This window comes from Mesoplodon mirus, assembly GCF_964341445.2.
Source record: "Mesoplodon mirus genome assembly, chromosome: 9".
In the NCBI taxonomy this organism is placed as follows: domain Eukaryota; kingdom Metazoa; phylum Chordata; class Mammalia; order Artiodactyla; family Ziphiidae; genus Mesoplodon; species Mesoplodon mirus.
Window position 1 is genome coordinate 46,088,002 of NC_138985.1, and position 25,239 is coordinate 46,113,240.

The 25,239-nt window shown below is 37.1% G+C and overlaps 1 protein-coding gene across 4 annotated transcripts in view; it reads right to left on the minus strand.

Moving 5' to 3' along the window:
* The window catches only part of BZW2 (basic leucine zipper and W2 domains 2), a 60,132-nt gene that overhangs the window by 13,582 nt on the left and 21,311 nt on the right, over positions 1-25,239 (minus strand). For all 4 annotated transcript variants that reach the window (XM_082633146.1, XM_082633144.1, XM_082633143.1 and 1 more), the window contains 5 exons: positions 18,624-18,800; positions 13,654-13,757; positions 10,256-10,321; positions 6,442-6,577; positions 2,533-2,642 (listed from right to left, as the gene is read on the minus strand). In XM_082633146.1, coding sequence (XP_082489272.1) covers positions 2,533-2,642; positions 6,442-6,577; positions 10,256-10,321; positions 13,654-13,757; positions 18,624-18,800 — 593 coding nt within the window. The remainder of the gene's footprint in view (positions 1-2,532; positions 2,643-6,441; positions 6,578-10,255; positions 10,322-13,653; positions 13,758-18,623; positions 18,801-25,239) is intronic.

Sequence of the window (25,239 nt, forward strand, 5' to 3'; positions counted from 1 at the left end):
TTTTCACTTTTTATTATACCACGTATTATTTTAATTGTTTATTTAGTTTATTGCCTGTCCCCCTGAAACAGAATGTAAGCCCCATAAAGGCACAGGTTGCCTGCTTGATTTCTTTCAATATCTTCAGCTCCTAGAAAAGTTTCTAGCCAATGTCTTGATCATTGTTCCCTTTTCCAGTGATGGGGGCATGATATCAGGCAGGCATGGTTCTAAGGCACAGCCACCCTGTCCTCATGGAGTTTCTGGTAGAAACTGCTACCTATGCTTTTCATGTTCAAAACATATGTAGACAAAGAAACCTAGTAAGAACAGTTAAATGATATGTGTTTTCAAAAAGGAAATACATTAAAAAAATTTTAATGAAGTAACCTATTTAAGTTAGGTTATACAATGGAATATTACTCAGCCATAAAAAAGAAACGAAATTGAGCTATTTGTAATGAGGTGGATAGACCTAGAGTCTGTCATACAGAGTGAAGTAAGTCAGAAAGAGAAAGACAAATACCATATGCTAACACATATATATGGAATTTAAGAAGAAAAAAAATGTCATGAAGAACCTAGGGGTAAGACAGGAATAAAGACACAGACCTACTAGAGAATGGACTTGAGGATGGGGAGGGGGAAGGGTAAGCTGTGACAAAGCAAAAGAGAGGCATGGACATATATACACTACCAAACGTAAGGTAGATAGCTAGTGGGAAGCAGCCGCATAGCACAGGGAGATGAGCTTGGTGCTTTGTGACCGCCTGGAGGGGTGGGATAGGGAGGGTGGGAGGGAGACGCAAGAGGGAGGGGATATGGGAACATATGTATATGTATAACTGATTCACTTTGTTATAAAGCAGGAACTAACACACCATTGTTAAGCAATTATACTCCAATAAAGATGTAAAAAAAAAAAAAGGAAATATATTAAAAAAATTTTAATGAAGTAACCTAATTAAGTTAACCAAGCTCTGCCTATTGGTATCTTTAAGGAACCATGCTTTAAGAAATAACTGAGTCTTTTGTGGTTAAGTTGTAATTGTATCTTTGTTCCTAATAATTCACACACCCCCGCCCCATCTCCCTTAAACAAGTATTCAGTGAAGACCCTCCTTGCTGTATCTGTCTTCACAGGTGGAGAAGTAGCTCATGAGTGGACTAAATCTTCCTACCCCACGCCAGGCTTCTCAGTGACTTCGTTTGATGAAAGAAGGTGAGCTTTTAAAGCACCGGAATGTCTCCCTTCAGTCACCTGTGTTCCTGTCCTCTGCCATGAGGACAGAATAGCCCAGATGGGAGCTGCTCCTTCAGCCTGGGACCCAGAATGAAAGGGCTGGGGCCTTGCCAAGATACAGCTAATCCACAGACTCAGGGACACGAATATATTCCTTCATATTAACTTCCACCCACATCAGCAACCTATTCACTTGTCTTCTGTGACTGCTATATACCCTTCATTGCTAGAGAGTAGGTTCCATGAAGGCAGGAAACTTTTCTGTCCTGTCTCTACTGGCTCCACAGCTTCTAGGACTGTGCCTGGCACAGAGCAGGCACTTAATAAATATAAGTCAAATGAAAAGTATTATCAGTGGCAGAAATGAACAAGAATCTAGACTTAGTTTTTCTTCTTTATCATATTCTAAAGACTTCCAAGACCCAAATAGGGCTATTTTAGGTAAACCTCAAGAGATAAAGGAATTTTAAGTCATTGAAAATACAAGAGTTTACAATGAGCCAGATTTGGAATTATCCCATGAATCAACACCCTTGCACAGAACACAGTGGAAGAGAAAACAGATAAGAAACTAGGTAAAGAGAAGATGGCAAGGATGTCCTGCAATTTTAGAGTTTGTCCTAAAATTGTAAAAGCAATTTCACTTGAAGCAATCTCTGTCATCTGCACAGCTGTTGCTTCTGGCAGAAAGAAATTATAGGGAGCAGATAGGAATTATGAGGACAAAATATTTTTCTTGATTTTCTTTGAAAAATACAAAGAGAAGTAAAAATATAATCAAGCAATCACGATACTGGGAGCCTCAAATTACTACTATTAACTTGTTAGCTTTCTTAAATATCTAAGTATTTCCAAGGAATCTTAGTATAAACAAGGAATCTTCTTTAACCTTTTATTTTGTTAACAAACTAACATGTATTTGAGGTCAGTGTCATTCAACTACGACCCAAGATAATCACAAATGTCTAATTAGGTGGGATCGATGTGACTTTAAATTTCATATTAAAACTTTAAATTTCTACAGTTATTAGCTGCAAAAGAGTTAATTCTGATAAATGTTATCACTATGTCAACAAACTTCTAAATTTGAAAGTCTCTGTACTCCCTATGACTCTAATTCTATCATTCCATTTATTTATGCAACAAAGATTAAACTGGAATTAGTTTCTATCTGCCAATAATACAGAAATAAAAAGAATCATGTTCCAATTTGACATAGACTCGGGTATTTCAGTTATGTATTACATCACAATTGACAGAGCCAAGGCAGAAGCATGAAACATACAACCCTTTGCTCAGACAACACTTACAAGTAGCCTCTTGTCTAAGTTGGCTTTTCTCAAAGAGGAGGTAACAGAGTTGGCATCTTTTTCTGCCATCCATGCTTTAAAAAGCTTGACAGCAAATGAGGCTGCAATGCCTGTTAAAAAAAAAAAAAAAGAGTAAACCTTTTATAACAAAAACCACTTGTGATGATGTACAAGGCAACATTTCCTATTAGGTGTCCTGAAATGACTAAATAACTCAAAGACTTGATTTGGTACAAAGGAAAAATGGAAAGCTCTCTAGGCACTGTACTATTCATTACTCAAGAAAATATTTTCATAAGAAGGGAAAAAGAATGTTAAAGTACTTTTCAAAGTTGGACTCCCTAATTCCAACCTGTTATAACTGTAAATTTATTTATTTTTACCTTGGTCAAAACCAGATTCAAAGCCAAGGATCTTCTAGTGTTTTGCCTCTATTTCACCCTGTGGTTCACCAGTATTTCATATTTTTAACCGTGATCCTGAGGTACAGCAAATAAATCATAAGCCATAAAACTGAAATGTCAACATGTCAACTCATCTGCTGATAAATAATACCAGTGAAAGAACATTAATAGTGACTGGTATAAATAAATAAAGCTATAGATGAACATGCATTTACTTTACAGTTTTACTTTTTGTAAAAAGCATTTTAAAATATTCATGAGTTAAGGTATGAAAATATCAGTGCTGTTTTAAGCTGAAATCTTTTCTGGATATTTTTAAAGAGATTTTAAAAATAGCTATGTTAATCAGGAATCTACTCAATTACATACCCATATTTATAATAAGATTTATTTCCAATATAAATAATCAGATAACTAATAGCTTTTCGGTGAACACTCCAGATTTCTAAATTATTGTTGCATTTGTTTAATGAAGAGTTAAGGAGTAGTTGAAATATTAAACTGATTTTTCTGAGTTGAAGGCTTCAGTATTGTTGATGGTCTAAGCAGTGTCTATTCTCCTTTCCTCTTTCCTAAGAGAGTTCCCATTTTGCTCAGGCCAGGTGACTTCCATCTAATTAGTCTAAGCCCTGGCACCACCTTCTTCTGCAATGATTAGCCTAGTGATCTAAGTTGTTGGCCATAGCATCCCCCAACAATTACTACTGGGTGGGTCATGTGGCTAATTTCAGCCAATCAGCTGAAGGCAAGATAAATTATCCTATGTTCAGAAGTGCTCTTCCACTGAACCTGAATGAAGAAGCCTGTGCCATAACTGGACCAGCAGACTTCTTTTAAAGGCTAAGGAGTCCACCCTTGGAATGAAGTCGATGCTATGGTAATGGGGGAAAATGTCTGAGTCCTGAATGATATTGCTGTTCACCCTGAAGTCTGCTCTGCTTTTATATTTATTGTTACATAAGAAATAAATGCCCTTGGTGGGGTGGGGGGGGGAATAACTTTGGAGGTTGAGATTAACATATACGTACTACTATATATAAAATAGATAACCAACAAGGACATACTGTATAGCACAGGGAACTATACTCAATATTTTGTAGTAACCTATAAGGGAAAAGAATCTGAAAAAGAATGTGTGTGTGTGTGTGTGTGTGTGTGTGTGTGTATAACCGAATCACTCTGCTATACATCTGAAACTAACACAACATTGTAAATCAACTATACTGCAAAAAAAAAAAAAAAAAAAAAAAATTTAAAAAAAAGAAAGAGAGAAAAAAAGATATGCCCTTGTATACAAATTTGAGTCCTGCCTTCCAGTTACTTGCCGGTAAACAAATTCAATTGATATATATATATATATAATATATAATTTATACAGATACCAACTTTACCCAATTCTTTTCTTTTGAATAGCAGAGAAACTAAGCCCCCCAAATTGTCTATGACAATAAAACCTGTGATATGACCTGGAGAATTTTATGTTATCAACTTGTTGACCTGGATTTTTAACATTTCCATTCGTTCCAAAAGTCAATATAAAACATAATATAAATTTATGTAATTAAATAAAAATAAAGATAACAGATTTGTAATCCTCATTGTAAGTAAGAGAAATAAAGCATGCTTGAAACTATGAGTCTAAAAACCAGGCTCAAACCTATCATTTTACAGTAAAAGTGGCTCTTGGTGGAAGGATTGGAGAAATTTCTTTGTACTTGAGATTCTACTGAGTGGAGGGTCCCCCCATAGCCATTTGTTGGGTGGGAGGTTGGGGAAAAGGTATAATTTCATAATCCTTTCCTATTTGGGAAGGAGAAGTTTAATACTTTTGTTTCTAGAGATGGTGGCGTATAAAGAAAAACCATATGACATAGGTACTAGGTCACGTCCATAACAAAGGTATTTTTCTTCTCCTTTCCTACCCCTCTAACATTTTACCATAAAAAATTTTAAACATAAGAAAAGTTGAACAATAAACACTCATTTACTCACCATCTAGATTCTATAACAGTTAATATTTTGCTGCATTTGCTTTATCAGGTCTGTCCATTTATCCTTCTAATAATTTATTTTTTAATACATTTCAAAAGAAATTGTATACATCATTTAGGTTTTTAATAAAACCAGAAAGGCAATTATTTTCTGTTATAAACACTAGGGATAATCTGATGTAATTAATATTTACTGTTTACATTTTATCTTGTCTTCCTAGTATAAAATGTCTAGTACCATAAGTAAAACAAGAAGGATCATGAATTCTCTTCAGGAGAATACTTTAAAGTGCTATAGCATTAACAATATATTAATAACAATTAGAGAGCTTGAAAACTATAGAGAATCTCTAAATAATATCATTTGACTCTCGGTTTACTATTCTTTTTTTTTTTTCTTGTGGTACGCGGGCCTCTCACTGTTGTGGCCTCTCCCGTTGCGGAGCACAGGCTCCGGACGCGCAGGCTCAGTGGCCATGGCTCACGGGCCCAGCCGCTCCGCGGCATGTGGGATCTTCCCAGACCAAGGCACGAACCCGCGTCCCCTGCGTCGGCAGGTGGACTCTCAACCACTGCATTACCAAGGAAGCCCCAGTTTACTATTCTTTTCTCAGCTACAAGAAACTGTAACTCATTTCACTGCAGGTATGAATGAGGCTGGGACTTCACATTTGTAGGAGAAAAACCAAGTTCTAAGAAGAAACATGTTTTCGCAAAAGCTCTTTTAATTTATTTTTAAGAAAAAAGGAACTCTTTGTTTTGTGTTGCATTATAACTTGAATATCATTATCCTCCTGCAAGAAAAAAAGCCCACTTTTGTATTATTCTATAATCAAGTAATCATATGTATGCCCATCAAACTCTTAATGTCTTAAAATAAAAGCAAAACTCTGAAGCAGCCACCTGGACTTCTAAAACAGAATGAATATCTTAAAAATGTGATCAAAATGAATATCTGAGCACAACATCTTGAGGGGCAACAGTTCAGAAGAATGGTCCCAACCAGGGAAATGAACAACAGTTTAAGGGGGCATTTGGGAATGTGAAGGGCTATTTTTGGCTATTCTGCTAAATGGAGGTGGGTGTTTTAGGCTGGCATTCTGTGCCTGAGGGCAAAAAGGTTAAATGACCCACAAAGCACAAAAGAGTCCTGCACAATGAAGCACTGTCCCAACGAAGTATGCCATTAAGCATCTATGCTGAAAGAAATGGTTTGGATCAGATCAATTTCAGGGTATCTGACCTAGGTATTGAGTCTTACACCAAAAATTCCAGCTTATTATTATTCTTTATTTGTCTTTGTATAAGTGTGCATATTTTTTCTCCTAATTGCCTACAATAAACATGTACAATTCTCTTATTGTTTGAAGACACACAGTCACACACACACACGAGTCTCTTACATGGAGGATGGGTGGGAAGTAGAGAACACTAAGAAGAGGTACTGGTATTTTTCTATCTTTGGCTTTTCTTTTCTTTTCACATCTGACAGGTAAGAAAATGAGCATAAATACCTTCTTTGACTAAGCTGTCAGTGAAGAGACTGGTGAGGATGTTGGCAGGAAGGGTGCCATTGCCCAGCAGAATCCCAGACAGCATTGCCAACTTTGTCTGCTCTGCTTCAGAAAAGGCTTTAAGGAAGAGGAGAAGCTGTGGGTCAAACAAAAGAAACCATGTCTATAAAGTAAAGGACTAAAGTAGGAAAATAACACACAATGTACATCCATGGCTAGACGGCACACAACTGGTGGGTCTTACACAGCACACTTCTTATTCATTGGAGACACACCCATATGTTCGATTATAAATTGGATGCTTTATCATAGTTCCTTTCTTCCAAGTTCACTTACAACAAAGCTATAGATAACATTCATGGGAAGGAAAACAGACATTTGGAGAACAATGTAAATGGGTCACATAAATAATTTACATTCGACTTTGTATATGACAAAGGGTAAGTATTACAAAGTGTTTTCTGAAATACACTATTGCCTTTCATATGTTTTTCACTTCTATGCATGCTCCCCCCGCCATCCTCATCCTACAAATACATCTACCCATTTTCTTTGGGTTATAACAAAAAACAAACAAACAAACAAAAAACAGGAGTCAATAAGCTTTGACATGTAGCATATACTTTTCTGAGCCCACAGCATAAAAAACTTTTTAAAAACAAGACTGCTGAGTGAAAAAAGGGTTTTCTAGGTTCTTGATGCCTCTTTTAAAATAATGAGATTCAACACAACATTGTAAATCTGTTATACTTCAATAAAAAAATAAAGTTAAAATAAATAAATAAAAACAATAAAAGATATATAAACAAACCAAAAAAATGAAATTCAAACTAGGTATTTCCTAGATCATAGAGTTTTACCACCAGCCCTGGTGATGAGGTAATGACAGATGTAAGATAAAGAAAAGTTCCTAGCAGAGTAAAGGCCTCTGCTGTGATTTCGTAGTGATTGGATGACAGTGTTGTTGGGGTCCTTCTGGGTAGCAATGCTGCCATCCTCTTATCCTAGCAGGAGGGAAAGTAACAAAGTAGCAACCCCAGAATGTTTGAAGGGGAGCCAAAGCAAAGGGGATTAGACCCCACTTGCCATTTTGAATTCTAAGAGTATCCAGGCTTATAGAATGCCCTCTTTCCTAACCCTCCTCCAATTAGTGCTTTGACTATATTATAGTTATATTCCACGGCTATTTTCTCTGTTTCAACAGACCTTAGGCATGTTACTGAGATTCCCCAGGGCCCAATATCACTATCGGGGCCCTTTGACTTTTTCATTACTCTGTACCGACAAAAAATCACTGGCATCAATATAGGCTTATTAAATGTTTTAGGGCCAATGAAATTCCATTAGCTCTGTGCGGTGGGTAGGACTATGTTAATTTACCATTCCCAACAGTTAAAGGATTATTACATTACAGTGAGGTTATGTGACTCCAAATATTTATATGATGAGTAAGTGGCAGAACTGGAACCAACCAGTCCATTTCACTCCCAATTTATGCCTATTAAAATCTCAATGATTTAAAAAGAAGTCACTTTCTAAGTTCACAAGAAAAGAGGGAGTGAGGGTATCAATGGTTAAAGCTCCAGCGAGCCCCAGGAACGGGGTAAAAAAACCGACAAAACTGTAGATACTTTATATAAATCTGGCTTCTTTCTCTTATTATCAAAATAAGTAAGATTGAAGTAAATAATGAAAAATAGCCCCCAAGATTAAAATATTAACACTACTTGTTTAAGCACATTAATATACTCATATTCATCAAAAAAACCCCACAATTATAACAAAATGGTACAAAAATTATATCTTTTCTTCAAATTAATATCCACATTGCTCAATTATACTAGTCAGGATTAAAATCAGATGCTAGGGGCTTCCCTGGTGGCGCAGCGGTTGAGAGTCTGCCTGCCAATACAGGGGACACGGGTTTGTGCCCCGGTCTGGGAAGATCCCACATGCCGCGGAGCGGCTGGGCCCGTGAGCCATGGCCGCTGAGCCTGCGCGTCCGGAGCCTGTGCTCCGCAATGGGAGAGGCCACAGGAGTGAGAGACCCGCGTACCGCCAAAAAAAAAAAAAAAAAAAATCAGATGCTGCATGTGTTGCAGAATTTTCTTTAAAAAATGGATACACTGTGAAAAATAACTAATTCTTGAAAGCATGTTCATCAAATGAATCAAATAGAAAGTTTTCAAGGTTCAAATGAACTAAGAAGAAAAACATGAGTGATATTATTAGGCAAAATGATGTTTATTTGAATGCTTTAACATCATTTTTTTGGTCATATCTATCCCTCCATTTTAATGAAGCACTTGTTATTTTCTAAACATCTAGCAATATAATGGACCACTTTTATCCATTTATATGTTTTTTCATGTTAAAAAAAGTAATACCTGCTAGTAGAATAAATCTAACAACACAGAATAATATAAAAATGTGAGTAATCTCCTCTTTAATCCCATTTCCTTAGAATTAACATTATTAACAGTCTGACGTGTCCTTTCAGATTTCTAAATGCACTTATATATGTCTACATTTTATAAATAACTAGATGCATATACACATGCTTTTACTGAATTATGCACTGATAATAGCTCAAACTTGTTGAGTGAAGCAGAGTCTTCTGAACACTTCATGTGTATTAATAATTACAAAAGTCTTGATCCTCGCTTTAAGACAAAGAAATCTGAGGCACAAAGAACTTAAGTGACTTGCCTAAGGTTAAACTTCTACCAAATGGTTGCTTTTTCATTCAACAATTTATCATAGACATTTTCTTTTATCAATTCACATGGTTATGCCTCATTCTTTAAATGACTGCATATTTTTCCACTGTATTGAGAGACCGTAATTTAATTAACCCATCTCCCACCATGAACATTTAGGTTACGTCTCAATGCTGTGATGAACATCTTTATACATATAGTTGTATGTATCCACGCTGAAGGATTCTTTTAAGTGTGAAAGTTGAGTCATAGAGAATGTAAATTTAAAACAATGATTTTACTGTTTAAATGTGCTTCATTATACATGGAACCACTTTGAACAAAGGGAAGTAAGAGTAGGTAAGCAGCAAAGTAGATGTTGCAAAGTAACAAAGTAAGTAACAAAGTAGATGATTTCTTTATTCCCTTGGTTTATAATTTAGGCATATACCTAAAATCAGAAATGAAGACAAAGCAGCATACAAATCTGTAACAAGTTAATGTAGTGACTGCTATATATAAATACAAAGGAGCTACAAATTAGAAGGAGGAACATGTTGCAGTTTCTGAAAAGAGGGCTTCTTTAATAAAGTGCTATTGTTTATTTGGCTACTTATTAGAGGCCAATTACTGTATTAAGTACCTTACAGCTCATCTCATTTATTAGTACAACAACCATAAAGTATGGACTTTTATTGCAGCTATTTTATAGATGAGAAAAGCCACTGAGATTTACACCCAGACACTATTTCCAAAGGTGTGCTTCTATCCCCTTTGCTAAACTGCACCTTCTAAAATTAAGGAATTTTACTGAGTATTAGCTGCTGTGCTATGCTCTTTCACAAGTTTTAACTAATTACATATTCTGTAAAACTATTCCTTTGAACAAAGCATGCTGGCTTACGTTAAACATGAAGGAAAAATTCTAGGCTAATCATGTTTTCTTTCTACAGCTATTAGCTAATGATCTGTCATACTCATTCCTTCACTCAACAAACATTTATTAAAAACTTAAGAGGTCCATGGTACTTCTGGACCATCACTGTAAAAGCAAAATTTTTGTCCCTCTTCATTTCATCATTTTAGCAAACAGAGCATTACAGTTGAATTTTTACCTTTTTCATTTCATCCTCAAATGCCTTTTCCAAATACTTATATCTCCTGATGAGTTTATTGAAGACCTAAACATAAAAGAACCAGTCAATATTATGTAAACAATTTTAAAAGGCAATAGAAGGAGGTGTAGAAACTCACCCTAACTACAAGGGTCTACACTAATAAAAAGGTGTAGTTAAACATTCTCAGACTGTGATATGAGAACTATCAGCATTTCAAGGAGTTATTATGACCTGAGGGAAAAAGAGGATCAAAATGCACATGTAGAACAAAACAAATTCATTTGAGAATGTAACAGGTGAGAACCAAAAATAACTTTGATGAAAATGAAATGAATATAATTTTAAAACTGTAATGTAGAGATTGAAAATAACTGAAACTAAAGGGATTATAGATATAATCACTTATATACTGGATATGATGAAGATCAGAATTCAGGGGAGATTATACTCCAGGTGAACACAAACATGATTTCAGCAGATGAGCAATAAAGATTACTGGCCTCCACAATCCAGTTAGAATTCTCAAGCAGGGTTTGCAACTGTGTCAGTGGAATTCTGGACTGTTTTTAAGAGGAATGATGTTTGTTATGGATTGAGTTCGTGTTCCTCCTAAATTCATATGTTGAAGTCCTACCCTCAATGTGACTATTTGGAGGTAGGGACTTCGGGACAGGGTTAAATGAGGTCATAAGGGTGGGGCCCTAGTCTGACAGGACTGATGGTCTTCTAAGAGCCAGGAAAGGAAACCTCACAAGGAACCAAATCCATTGGCACCTTGATCTTGGACTTCCCAGCCTCCCAAACTGCAAGAAATGATATTCTTTTGTTTAAGCCACCCAGTCTGTGGTATTTTGTTATGGCAGCCTGAACAGACTAATACAATGTTCTTATTTAAATGGGGATTTTATAAATATTATTTTAATAAGTGTCGAAATGATTTCTGAATCCAATTCCTTTCTCTTATACCCACGTGATATACTCTCATCTAAAACTTTGTGTTTCTTCCTTAATGTGATCAAGATGGAGTTCAAGAGTAAAAATTATAGTGTTGCCCTTTATGAGGAAAGAAAAATGAGCCAGGAGGGAATTGATAACGCAATAAGGAAAAAAAAAAAAAAACTACACTGAAGTCCTACAAATTTGATTCCCAACTTACACTAGCACTCACATATTCCTTTGTGTGATTATCATCAGGAAAAAGAATTCTCCTTATCCAAGAATGATTATCCAAATCCCCACAGGTAAATGTTTACATATGAAAGCAAAAGTCATTATACTACCAAAGTACTCTTCAATGAACTAACAGCTTATAAAATTAACTTCCACTCAAATAACTTTCTCAATTTAACCTCTCTCCCTGACTACCCCATTGACGTCTGTCAGTCTATCAGTATATAATAATGTTTAATAAACTTAGAAACAATAATGTATCAAAAGTTCTTTCAAATATACATATTCCATATGAAAAAACAAAACCATAAGTAAAAGAAACTATCCTATTTAGAAATAATGATGAGGTTAAGTCTATATAGATCTTCTTAATTTTATGAGAATAGTAGAGTACTGATTTTTCTTCCAGGCCTTCTTATCTTTCTTTCCCAGTGGGACTCAAATAGCAAATAATACACCTTGTACTTGCATTAATTTAATCCTAACAAAAATTCTCTGAGGAAGGTAAGGCAGGCATTAACATCATTGGCAGACCTGGAAACTGCTACTAAGTATCAGAGCAGGAACAGAACTCAGAAATTCTGATCCTCAGTGAACTGTACTTATCTAATATATCATAAGGCGAAAGAGAATTTTAAAAGAACAGCTTTTGAACTGAGAACATCTGCTTCAGTATCCACCTGGCCCAAGGTGTTTGTGGCCATTGACATAAGAGAGTAGAAGCAAAGATTTAGAGAGGACAGGTTAGAACATCATCCACTGAACCCACATGCTTAAACTTTTGGTCCATTTTAAAAGATTTCCTTGGTTTTTATCTATTACACATTTCTTAAATATAAAAAAGGGGAAGAAATATCTATGCTAAAATAGCATGTGATTAAAAGAATAATTTTTGAAGTTTAAATTATTAATGGCCACATATCTCAAATTACTTGGCTTAGCATGCCTTACACATTTTAATAAACAAAGTAAAGACAGTTTCTAGCATCTGAAATCACGTAGCTGCCAGGGATTCCTATGGCCTTTTTCATATATATATATATATATAATGAAATGTGTAAAACAAGAAGACTTGTTGACCTGGGACTTGCCTTCATGGTTTAGATGGGAATAAAAACTGACTTTTAAGAAGAGTCAGTGAAAGAATCAGAATAGGAACACACCAATCCTAAGCTGGCTGGTCACAATGCACATATGTTCAGCTTTAGAAGGTAATGTCTACAACTACCACCACTTCCTGATCTTCACCAGGGCCTAAATACTTCTTAATTTTCACCAATCTAATGAATGCAAAAGGGTATCTCGATATTAATTGAAATTTTCTCAATGAGTTTGAACTCATTTCCTTTGTTTCTCGGAGGAATTGTGTTTCCTCTTTTCTGAAATGCCTGTAAGTCTTTTCCTAATAGGTCGCTTGTCCTTTTATTGACTTACAGTTCTTTATTTAATCTGGATATGAATCCTCGATCGGTTTTATGTATTACAAGTATCTTCTTGCCTCTTTCTTTTAAACAGCTACCTGAGAGTCTGTTAATATGAATTACTAAACTCTATGGATTGACTTATATATTGTTTTCATCCTTTGATATTATTACAAGCAACACTATAATAACTGCCACTGTTTACGTCACTTTACACATGCCACTGTCTGTGGGATGAAGTCCTAGAAGTAGAATTGCTGAGTCAAAGGAAATGTGTAGTTTTAGTTTTGAAAGATAGTGCTAAACTGCTCTCCCTAAAGCTTGGACCAATATATACTCCACCAGAAATTATGATTCCCCATATCTCTTATAGGTGAAAGGTAAAGAAACTCTACTTTGGTGAAGCTTTAATGTCCATTATTACAAATGCAATTCAGTATCTCTTCCTATGCTTAAGACCTATCTAATATCCCTATTTAAAAAGTGGCCCAGGGGCTTCCCTGGTGGCACAGTGGTTGAGAGTCCACCTGCCGATGCAGGGGACACAGGTTCGTGCCCCGGTCCGGGAAGATCCCACATCTCGCAGAGCGGCTAGGCCCGTGAGCCATGGCTGCTGAGCCTGCGCGTCCGGAGCCTGTGCTCCGCAATGGGAGAGGCCACAACAATGAGAGGCTCGCGTACCGCAAAAAAAAAAAAAAAAAAAAAAAAAAAAGTGGCCTGTAGGATTTCTGAACCTAATGTTTTCCTAAATCCTGTTCAAATGTTTCCCTTCCAGTACAACAATCTCTCAGTGACAGGCTCTACCTGAGCATAGTTTCGGATGGTTTCGTGATCTTCATTTGCTGAAAACACACAGTGGTTGGTCATCTTGGTCTTGTCACCATCATCTATGCGTGTTCCTCCAGGAGCTAAAAAGGGAAAGGTAATGACCATTAGGACGATGCTGAAATCAGAAGAGCATTTGCAGAAGTGATCAGTTCCTGCACATCAAGGAAAACAATAAAGGTAGACATCACATAAACGTTCATAGGATGATATGCATGTGTAGACACACAGTTTTTAGATTATCATCTTAATAAAATTTTGTACAGGTGGTTGTATTTATTACAAAGGGCTAATTAAATCTTGTGCATAAATTAATTGCATGAAAATAGATTCCTGAAGGAGGTGACTTTTCTAAAAACTAATTTACTTATAAAAGATGCATACATGTTACGATTTGTTTACATTTCTAACATAATGCAAAGTGGTTGTTCGATTTTCTATTCCTACCATAGTGTATGATGAGATTGTTGTTCTATATACTTGCCTTCACTAGATCCTATCACTACAAGTCTGGTTCTTTCCAAAGTATATCTTTTTTTTTTTTTTTTTTTTTTTTTTTTGCGGTATGCGGGCCTCTCACTGTTGTGGCTTCTCCCGTTGCGGAGCACAGGCTCCGGATGCGCAGGCTCAGCGGCCATGGCTCACACGCCCAGCCGCTCCGCAGCATGTGGGATCTTCCTGGACCGGGGCACGAACCCGTGTCCCCTGCATCGGCAGGCGGACTCTCAACCACTGCGCCACCAGGGAAGCCCCAAAGTATATCTTTAACCATGGCGGCTAAACAATAACATTTGTTCAGTGAATTTAACTTGATTATTCTCAGGGCAGTTCCTGATGTTTTCCCACATCAGGACATGATTCACTTTTCAGGCTTGATAATATTTTGCTGGACTCCAGTTCACCAATACTGGAACTGCCCAGACCTGGCTTTTACAGATCTTGCTGGTTTCTACTTCAGTAGGTATTAAAAATGTTCCCTCCTCCACCTACTCAGTTATTCACACAGGGTTGAACAGCATACACTCTGACCCCTTGTCATTTGTATTTGATCACCCAGTGGTTGCACTGGCTAGGAAAGAGTGTATTTTATCCTGTCTAATCTTTTTTCCCCAAGGCCTATACAGTAATCATGGAATAAATGGACAGACCAAAAGAATGCCTTTTTTTCCATTACTCAACTTTCCTCATTCAAAGGCTCCTCCTGTAAGCTTCAATGGTGGTCATTACAAACATTGGTTGATTAGAAGACCAGAGTCAGAACACTAGGTATTTTTGTTTTCTGATTCTACTTTATCAGAATAAGGGTAGAAATTTGAGCAAGCCAAGTTAGAGTAATAACTATTATATACTCAACAAGTATTTGCAGAGTATACACTTGTATAGGCCACTCTATTTATTTTAGTGTTTTGATTTGAGTCATATTTCAGATCTGGATGAAATGAGCTACACATAGCCAACTTTTTTACAGACTCCGGCATACAGTTTTGTAAGTAAATTAGTTTTTAGAAAAGTCCGCTCCTTCAGGAGTCTATTCTCATGCAATTAATTTATGCACAAGATTTAATTAGCTCTTTGTAATGAATACAACCACCTGGAACAAAATTTTATTAAGATGATAATCTTCTAAAAACCCTGGGCTGGGCCTCCCTGGTGGCGCAGTGGTTGAGAGTCCGCCTGCCGATGCAGGGGATACGGGTTCGTGCCCCGGTCTGGGAGGATCCCATATGCCGCGGAGCGGCTGGGCCCGTGAGCCATGGCCGCTGAGCCTGCGCATCCGGAGCCTGTGCTCCGCAACGGGAGAGGCCACAACAGTGAGAGGCCCGCGTACGGAAAAAAAATAAAAATAAAAAAAATAAAAACCCTGGGCTAATGATTCCTATCTGATAGAAGTTATATAACTGAAAAGTCTGATTTTGAAACTATAGTCTTTTCTCTTAAGAGGTAAGATTTAAAAATTGCATTCCCGGGCTTCCCTGGTGGCGCAGTGGTTGAGAGTCCGCCTGCTGATGCAGGGGACATGGGTTCGTGCCCCGGTCCGGGAAGATCCCACATGCTGCAGAGCGGCTGGGCCCGTGAGCCATGGCCGCTGAGCATGCGCGTCCGGAGCCTGTGCTCCGCAACGGGAGAGGCCACAACAGTGAGAGGCCCGCGTACCCAAAAAAAAAAAAAAAAAAATTGCATTCCCTTACAAAAGAAAATATTTGTTACACATTGATAATATTGCTACACCTCACATTTAAAATTTTGTTCCCTGATATCAGGACGAAGTATGAATTGCCATTTCTAAAAATGTTGGTGATCCTCCTGTTTTTCTCAAACTAGAAGTAAAAGAATTTCTTTTTTTTATTATTTTTAATAAATTTATTTATTTATTTTTGGCTGTGTTGGGTGTTTGCTGAAGCACTCGGGCTTTCTCTAGTTGTGGAGAGCGGGGGCTACTCTCCGTTGCAGTGTGCGGGCTTCTCATTGCAGTGGCTTCTCTCGTTGTGGAGCACAGGCTGTAGGCGCTTGGGCTTCCGTAGTTGCAGCACATGGGCTCAGTAGTTGTGGCTCACGGGATCTAGAGCACAGGCTCAGTAGTTGTGGCACACGGGCTTAAGTGCTCCGTGGCATGTGGGATCTTCCCAGACCAGGGCTCGAACCCGTGTCCCCTGCATTGGCAGGCGGATTCACAACCACTGCGCCACCAGGGAAGCCCCGAGAAAAGTAAAGTATTTCTTGTATCTATTCTTCAAAGGGTACAACTGAAAAACCAAGGTAACTGTTGTCTCAAGAATAACAGGGGAAGGTAAATATTTTTGTGGGTGTGAAGAAAATTCTTACATACTCCATTTGTAAACAAAATGTTTATATAAAAAGAATGCACCTGGCTGACTTTATTCATTACATCATAGGTGTGGCCTCAGTAGACATCTGGGGTTGTACTGCCTGTGCTCATAAGTTGTACCAAACATTTGCCCTCCCCTCTTTTGGATGGATAGGTGTGGTGTGAAGGAGTGACATCTAGGCTGCAGATATAAATTTGCTGATCATCATTATAGAGATGGTAAATGAAGTCTTGAGATAATCAATGCAAAGCATATAATTTTAAACATATGTAAGGGGACAAGTATGGAAACCTAGGAGTCATGTGAGAAGTGGCATCTAGAGAGGTAGGAGGGAGTCTAAATGGTCCCATGTAAGGCAAGAAAGGAAAGCATTTCACGAATGATGAAAGGGTCAACAGTGCTGCCAGGAAGGCAGTAAGAACTGAAAAGCATGCGTTGAATTGACTGGTGAAGTCATGTGTGACTTTGGCAAGAGCCAAAACTGACCGAAGACTATTGTTGCATACAATTTACCAGTGCATCGATAAAAGTATACCATAACTAAGGAAATTGAAAAAGCCAATAATCACATCAGGAAAGGTTCAACTTCACTATTAATTATGGTTTTCATTCTTTTTAGAATCATCTAAGGTAACATAACACTCATGGGCATGAAAGGCAACAACATACTGCAGAGTAAATATAAAACAGCATATAGAGTATCACATTTGTATAATATCATTCCATTCTCAAAAGCTTATGTATTTCGGTAAAGAGATTTCTAGAAAAGAATTAACCAAAATATTAACAATAGCTATCTCTGTGTATTGGGATTTGAACACACTACAAAGAGCTTTTTATAAGTGGACTTCAATTATCTACAGGGATAAACTGAGACTTTCATAAATGATAACAACAAAATAAACTTGGTACATAGTGAAAACCAGCAGTTCAGATCAAAAGGGGGCCTGAAAGTAAACGGGACCATGTACCAGCATAGATAGATCTAAGAGCTCAGAGGGAAGAATTAAAGGGCAGCTCTACCTAAAAATGTATGTATACACCCTGGCTTAAAGTAGATTGGCTTAAGCAGCATTTCTCAATGAAAGGAACTCACAGCACTGGGCAGGGCAATTTTTCATTGTACTGAATGTTGTTTTCATAGCAAAGTAGGTGGCATACCTGGCCTCCACTTCCAAGTCTTTGTAGCAACCAAAACACTTCCACACACTTGTGAATGTCCCTTAGGCAGCTGAAAATCACTGGCCTGGGGATCTGACCATTTCCAGTGATTTATGGTTACCATAGGAACTAACTATGAAAACCAAGTTCTAAGAATAACTATGAAAGGAAAAATGGGTGGTTGTGATACCTAATAAACATTTAGAACAATACACCATACCACTTAAATAGTATTCTGAAGCCTTTCCCCCTGATGTCCCTGCTCTATAAGACAGTTTTTATTTGGCTTTTTATCTATCTTTAACAATTTCCAAACTTCTATCTTTAATCCTTTTACCTATACACTCACAATTACAAGGATTTTTTAAAAACTAGATTTAAACTATATTTTGTAGACATCTAGTTTTCTATGGATAAAATGAATTTTAATGAGAATTAAATTTAAAGGGAATTCTTTTTAAATTTGTTGACACAGTTAAATCTCACTGCTCACTATACCAAAAAAAAAAAAAAAAAGAAAGAAAAAGAAAACAAGGGTGGGACTCAAAAGAAAGGTGCTATGGCAATTGGGATTTAATGATATATACTGGAAGGATCTAGATGACAAACATAAAGTTATACTCTACTGTAGAAATTACTCCTCCTAAGTCCACTCCAGAAACATTCAAATATTAGGGACACATGGAAAAATTGGCTTTTATCTAAAGTCAAGGGGCCAATCGTGTTGCATGTCAACAAAAATCCTCAATGCTATGCCTCTCTTAACTATCAGTCATTTCATAGCCACATTAATACCATTCTAAATCGTAATCTAGGTAAAAGTTGTAGAGACTCCCATTTACATTGTTTTTACCAACTATCATAAATGTAAGCTTATAAAGATTTTATCTCATAAGAAAATATTTCAGTAGAATTGAAAGTACATAATATTACAAGAAGGTGGTCTAATGTATGGTTTACCGAGCATACTGCCAGCCACCAGGATATCGAAGAGTGTGTCTGCATAGCGACGATAATCTAATCTTGAGCCTGTAGAGTCCAGAAACTTGGCTACAGCTTCAAGGTCGTCACCAGCTTCATTAAGTCCCTGGATGAGTGTATCCCTGAAGACTGTGGGTTCGAATTTCTCTTTTTCATCTAAAATAAATACAGAATACAATTATTCTTTTACTTACACAACATATTCCCAAATGCAACCATACATTTCCTTTGTTCACTTTTTTTTTTTTTTTTTTTTTTTGCGGTACGCGGGTCTCTCACTGTTGTGGCCTCTCCCATTGTGGAGCACAGGCTCCGGACGCGCAGGCTCAGCGGCCATGGCTCACGGGCCCAGCCGCTCCGCCGGCCTGTGGGATCTTCCCAGACCGGGGCATGAACCTGTGTCCCCTGCATCGGCAGGCAGACTCTCAGCCACTGCGCCACCAGGGAAGCCCATGTTCACTGGTTTTTATTTGATAGTATGATTATTTAAAAGTTGAAGGATAATTAAGTTTTTCTACTAGTTTTTCATCTTAAAGCCCTTGTTTAAATATTTATTCAAGCAATTTATTTCTGTTGAAAGGGGCCACACTCTATCTAATACATTAAAAAATTGATGATTGATCATTTGTGTCACTCATAGGATAGACCAATGTAATCTACTAACCCTATCTATCTGATAAACAATAAAGTATAACAATCAAAACTTAAAATTTTGTTCCACTTAAGACAGAAAAAGAAAATGATGCGGGGAGAATCACTTAAGAATAAGGGTGAATATATAAACAAACAAAATAAAGATTGGGAGGAAGAAGATCAAGAGGGGTATCTCTTTTTAAATTTTTTTAATCGAGATATAATTGACATATGATATTATATTAGTTGCAAGAATACAATATGATTTGATATTTGTATATATTGCAAAATGATCACCATAATAAGTCTAGCTAACATTCATTACCCTACAGAGTCACAAATTTTTGTCTTGTAATGAGAAATTTTAAGATCTTTCTTAGCAACTTTCAAGTATGCAATACAGTATTTTTTTAAACTTTTAATTTTATATTGGAGTATAGCCTATTAACAATGTTGTGATAGTTCTAGAGGCACAGCAAAGCGACTCAGCCATACATACACATGTATCCATTCTCCCTCAAACTCCCCTCCCATCCAGGCTGCCACATAACATTGAGCAGAGTTCCCTGTGCTATCCAGTAGGTCCTCGTTGGTTATCCATTTTACATATAGTGGTGTGTGCATGTCAATCCCAAACTCCCAAACTATCCCCTCCCTCCACCTTCCCCCTTCATAACCATAAGTTCGTTCTCTAAGTCTGTGAGTCTGTTTCTGTTTTGTGCAATACAGTATTATTAACTAGAGTTATTATGCTGTACATCACATCCTCATTACTTATTCTACGATTGGAAGTTTGTACTTTTTGACCACCACCTTCACCCTCTGCCCCCTCCCCACCATGTCCCCACCAGTGCGCCTCTGGCACCCATCAATCTGTTATCCATGAGCTGTTTTTTTGTTGTTGTTTGTTTTTGTTTTAAAGATTCCACACGTGAGATCATACAGAATTCGCCTTTCTTATTTCACTTAACATAATGCCCTCCAGATCCATCCATGTAGTCACAAATGACAGGATTTCCTTCTTTTTATGGCTGAGTAATGGACAGGTTGTTTCCATATCTTGGCTTATTGTAAATAATGCTGCAGTGAACATTGGGGTGCATGTATCTTTTTGAGTTGGTGTTTTCATTTTCTTCCAATAAATACCCAGAAGTGGAGTTGCTGAATCATGTGTAATTCTATTTTTAATTTTTTAAGGAACCTCCATGCTGTTTTCTATAGTGGCTGCACCAATTTACATTCCCACCAATACTGTTCAAGGGTTCTCCTTTTTCCACATCCTCACCAAACACTTATTTCCTGGAGGAATTTATTTCTTTAACAAGATAAATTATTCCAGAGTACTTAAATATTTAAAAAATATCGTGAGCTATGCGTTTATATATCCAGCTTCAGAGCAGATGTTCTCAATCTTCTTGTTTTCATGACCCCTTGACAACCTTCAGAAGTATTAAAGATTCCAAAGAGCTCTTGTTTATGGAGGTTACATCCATGGATACTTACTTTATAGAAATTAAAGCTTAAAATTATTTATTACATGAAAAATATTAGTGAGAAGAGAGGCACTGTTTTACACTTTTGCAAATCTCTTTAATGTCTGGCTTAATGGCAGACAGATTTCCAAACATGCTGCATGCAATTTGTTGCAATATCACACAACCTGTAGCCACCCACTGTAAACTCATGAGAGAATGTGTGAAAGGGGCAAATAATATCTTGGTATTTTATTTGAAAACAGTTTTGACTTTGTAGATGCCCTGAAGTATTTCAGAGGATTTAGGGGTACAGATATTATGTAAGTTCCTCTCCTCAGCAGACTCTGGAGAGACTTCTTGTGTAAGGTCAGTTTGGAGCAAAATCTTGAACAAAATAAAGATCATATGCTGTTGAAAAAATGTGAAGATAGCAAACTAGAGGTCAGAAGAGGTGTAAAAAAAAAAAAAGGCTAGGTTAAAGGCAAACTATGTAGGATTCAGTTCAAAGGATTTCACCTTTTTCCCCCCTTTATGCAGAGTCTGCATATGGGGAGAGAGGGGCAAAAGATGAACCCAGAATTTAAAAAAAGAAAACAAATTCTATCATATGTGTCTTTAGAGATAAGTAGATATTGCAACTGTAAAAAAAAAAAAAAAAAAAGGAGGAGGAGAAGGAAAGAATGCTATAGAAAAAGAAACATTTCATGAATAAAAAAAAAGTTCCTAGAAATGAAAAATATGACAGAAAAACATAAGAACTCAACTGAAGACTTAAAAGAGAAAGCTGAGAATATCTCTTAGAAACTGGGAAAAAAGTCAAAGACCTACAAAATAGGAGCAAAAGGATAAGAAAAAGAGCAGACCAGTCAAATGTCCAAATAATAAGTGAATAAAAATATATATTTTTTTAAAAAAGAAAAGGAAAGGAAAAAATTTCAAGAAAGTTTTACAGTATTGAAAGACGTGAGTTTCCCAATGAAGGACTGTCTAGGGACCCAGCACAAGGACTGAAAATGGATCCACAAGGTGCATTCATTACTGTGAAACTTCAGAACACTGGGAATAAAGCAATTCTCTGAAGTTTCAGGTGCAAAAAACCAAATCATATATAAAGTATCAAGAAACAGAATGACTTTGAATTGCGCAACAGAAATACCAGAAACCTGAAGATATTCCTTCAAAATTATGAGGAAAAACAATTTTCAAACTAGAATTCCAGTGTTCGGTCACTCTACTAATCAAACATAAGAGCAGAATAAACATATTTCAAGACATTCAAGGCCTCAAAAATTATGTTTCTGATACACTCTTTTTAAAAGCGATTGAAACAGACACCACACCGAACGGAGAGAATAACTCATGATTTCACAATCTTAGTAAGTCACGAGATCCCAGGAAAGAGAGAAAAAAAATCTAAGAGACAGGCAACAGTACTCTTCACGATAGTGGTGAAAGGACATTTCAAGCATTTCACGTTAACAGCTGGACAGTTGGCCTAGAGGGCAAACCAAATGGAAGAGGGTTTTTCAATACAATCATACAATATGATATGATACATAGTCAGAATTCCTTCAATGTAATATCATTGTTAGAATTCCTAAAGTGTTTATATTAAGAGATTTACATAACAAGGGAAAGGATGGGGTTGACTAGTTTTAAGGTACAGAAGACTAAGCAAAATAAAAAAAAGATTGATTATTATTAAACTCATTAAATCCAAAGAGAAAATGGTGTTCAGAAAAATAAATCAAATAATAGTTCAGCTCTGAAGAACATGTACCAAGTCACAATAATATACACCCTAAACAGGAGTCTAGCTAAAACTGTGATATAATGAAAGGACTGAGAACGAGAAGAGGTTTGCAGGTGGGTGAGGCGTGAAAGAGCCGAATCCTTATCTCCCATAGGAGGAAATGCATCTAGAATACCTCCAACAGAAACATCAAGCATCAGCCATACAGGAGTGTTATTTGGCCACAGGAATGCAAATGCTAAAAGAAGCAGTTAAAGAGTAGAAAGAGTTCCGCTGGAGAACAGACTGGCTGCTGTTAGAACAAGTCTTGCAGAACTGTTTGACTATTTAAACCATGTACACGCATGACTTTGATACAATTAAAAACTACATGTAAAAACCAGACAGCAGCTGCCTGGTTTGTACAGACTGCCTACCTACAGTCTAACAGAAGGGATGTGTTGTAAGGGGTTAATACCACAGCCTCAGAAACAGAGAAGAATGGCATTCCCAGTACCAGTCAGAGTCACGCAGCATAAGATACCATGAAGACAGATGTAAATTAACTTGAACACTATTCGTCATGAACAAGAGATAAAAGTCCTTTTGATGCCATAAGCAAAACATTATGCAGCCAAGAACATGCAAATGTTGACCGCAGGAAAAACATAATTGGGGTCTTGTTGTAAAGCGGGGGAGGGAGAGAATGGACACCCTAGAAGCGTAGATCACGGGGCACGGAAGAAGTGGGTAACTGTGACCCACAGGATGAACTCATTGGCAAGCATCATCCCCTACTCGGGGTCCAGCCAAAGGCTAATTCACCACCCACCTGGGGAAGAAGTTCCCTCTCTTTGAACACAAAAACATGAGAAGTAAAAAGACCACGAGCTGTTTATTAAGTCTCGTGACCAGCTCCCAAAATCAACTGAGGCCATCTGCACAATGGCACCCCAACATGCTTTGACGTTGACTCAGGTGGTAGAACAGACTTTGGTGGTTTGAAAATTATAAATTCAAGACACTGGAAAATATAAGTTGGGCAATAAGGTAAGCTACAAATTCATGCAGACAGCTTTGTTTTGAATCTAAGAGACAACTTAAAAACTCTTCTTTGTAAAAAGGCCCTCATCCACCAGTTATACTTTTCCAAAAGACTTGCTAAGGGAGAGGGAAAGTAAAAGGAGGAAGACAGCACATCATAGCCAGAGATATTTCAACAGTGAGTAATAATGCACTAGGTCAAAATGATCACGTATAGCTTAGGAATCTTAAAAAGTCATGATGGCCTGGGAGGATGAATAATTCTCTTGCAGGAAGAAAAGCAAAACCCCCACCTGCTAAGATAAGTGTCCATCTAGAGGAAAACAAAATTCCTGTACAGGAAAATGGCAAGAACATTATTGGAAGTTTGGGGAAACAAGGCAATATTTTACCCATAGGTTCTTTTTCATCTGAAACAACCAACAGTGTATATGATTTGTATTTCATTTGCGGACAGTGTAGCAGAAGTACCAATAAAATCCTAACGAAAATATGTCATTGCTTCCTTGAGTTTCCATTTGGCAGGTCAAAACTCCCTTGAGGTAGGAAGTACACAATTAGGGTCTCACATTTACACTGTGTTGGTGAATCACAAGTGTGACACTGAAGAGTCAGTCATAATCACCCTCACACAACATAGAGAAACAGGCCTATTTCCGACACTCAAATACGCCTGTAAGTTATCTAAATACATTGCTTTCTCTAAGAACTATGGTAAATGGTTAAGAGAGCATTTTCCCAATGTGTTAATTAGGTGACAAATAACATAATCTACCCTCCCTTTCTGAAGGTCACTGAGTTACAGTAAATGAATAAGAACGATCATGGGTTTTCTAACTATACACACACAGATTTACTTCCGTATATATTTAAAGATTTACCTCATTAGTTCCTAACACTACTTATTACAAATCTAAGAGTGATTTAAAACCACCAAAACAGATTAAAGCCTCAAAGAGAAACCTGAGTATGTGGTCCCTCTGGAGGCCTGAAGTTTGGTCATTTTTTTCTCTCCTATTTTCATTAATTTTAATCCAATTTCTCCACAAAATTTAGAGGGAGGCCAGTTCAATGATTAAATATTTCATTTCACTAAGCGTAACAATGGCTCAGGGGAGAAGTGTTCATCCCTTCAGATTTCTCCAAGTCACACTAGAAAACATAATCTCTCTAGAGAAAATATTATAAGCAAGATGTGCATATTTCACAAAGGATGCGTTCGATATGATGTGTCCTACCATAATGTTTAATTTTGATGTTAAGCAAAAAGAAATACATTTTTATACTAACTTGGCAGGGAGGAGCATTAACTTTGCTAGGAAATAGGTACAAACTGAAGACGGAGCTTCAGAAGACAGCCTATTAAAATGACCTTGAAATATCCTCCGCAGATTTTTTTCCTCGGCTCTACAAAACTGCCAACCATTTATCTGAATTCAGCCCCATCATACTAGCAGAAGAAAAGCCAAAGCACGATGAATCGTCAGGATGCAATTCACTATTATGAAAAGCAGAAAATGAGGTTGACTCCATTTTTTTTTTCCAGTAAGCAGTTTGGCACAAAATGGCTCAAGTGCTGCTCTAATCCCCAACAGACCTGAGTTATATAAATCTAGATCAACTGACAAATGACAGATAACACATTTCTGGGTGGCTCTCTGTGAGTATTCCCGCAGCTATCAGACACAGGCACAGTCTGGCCCACCAAGTG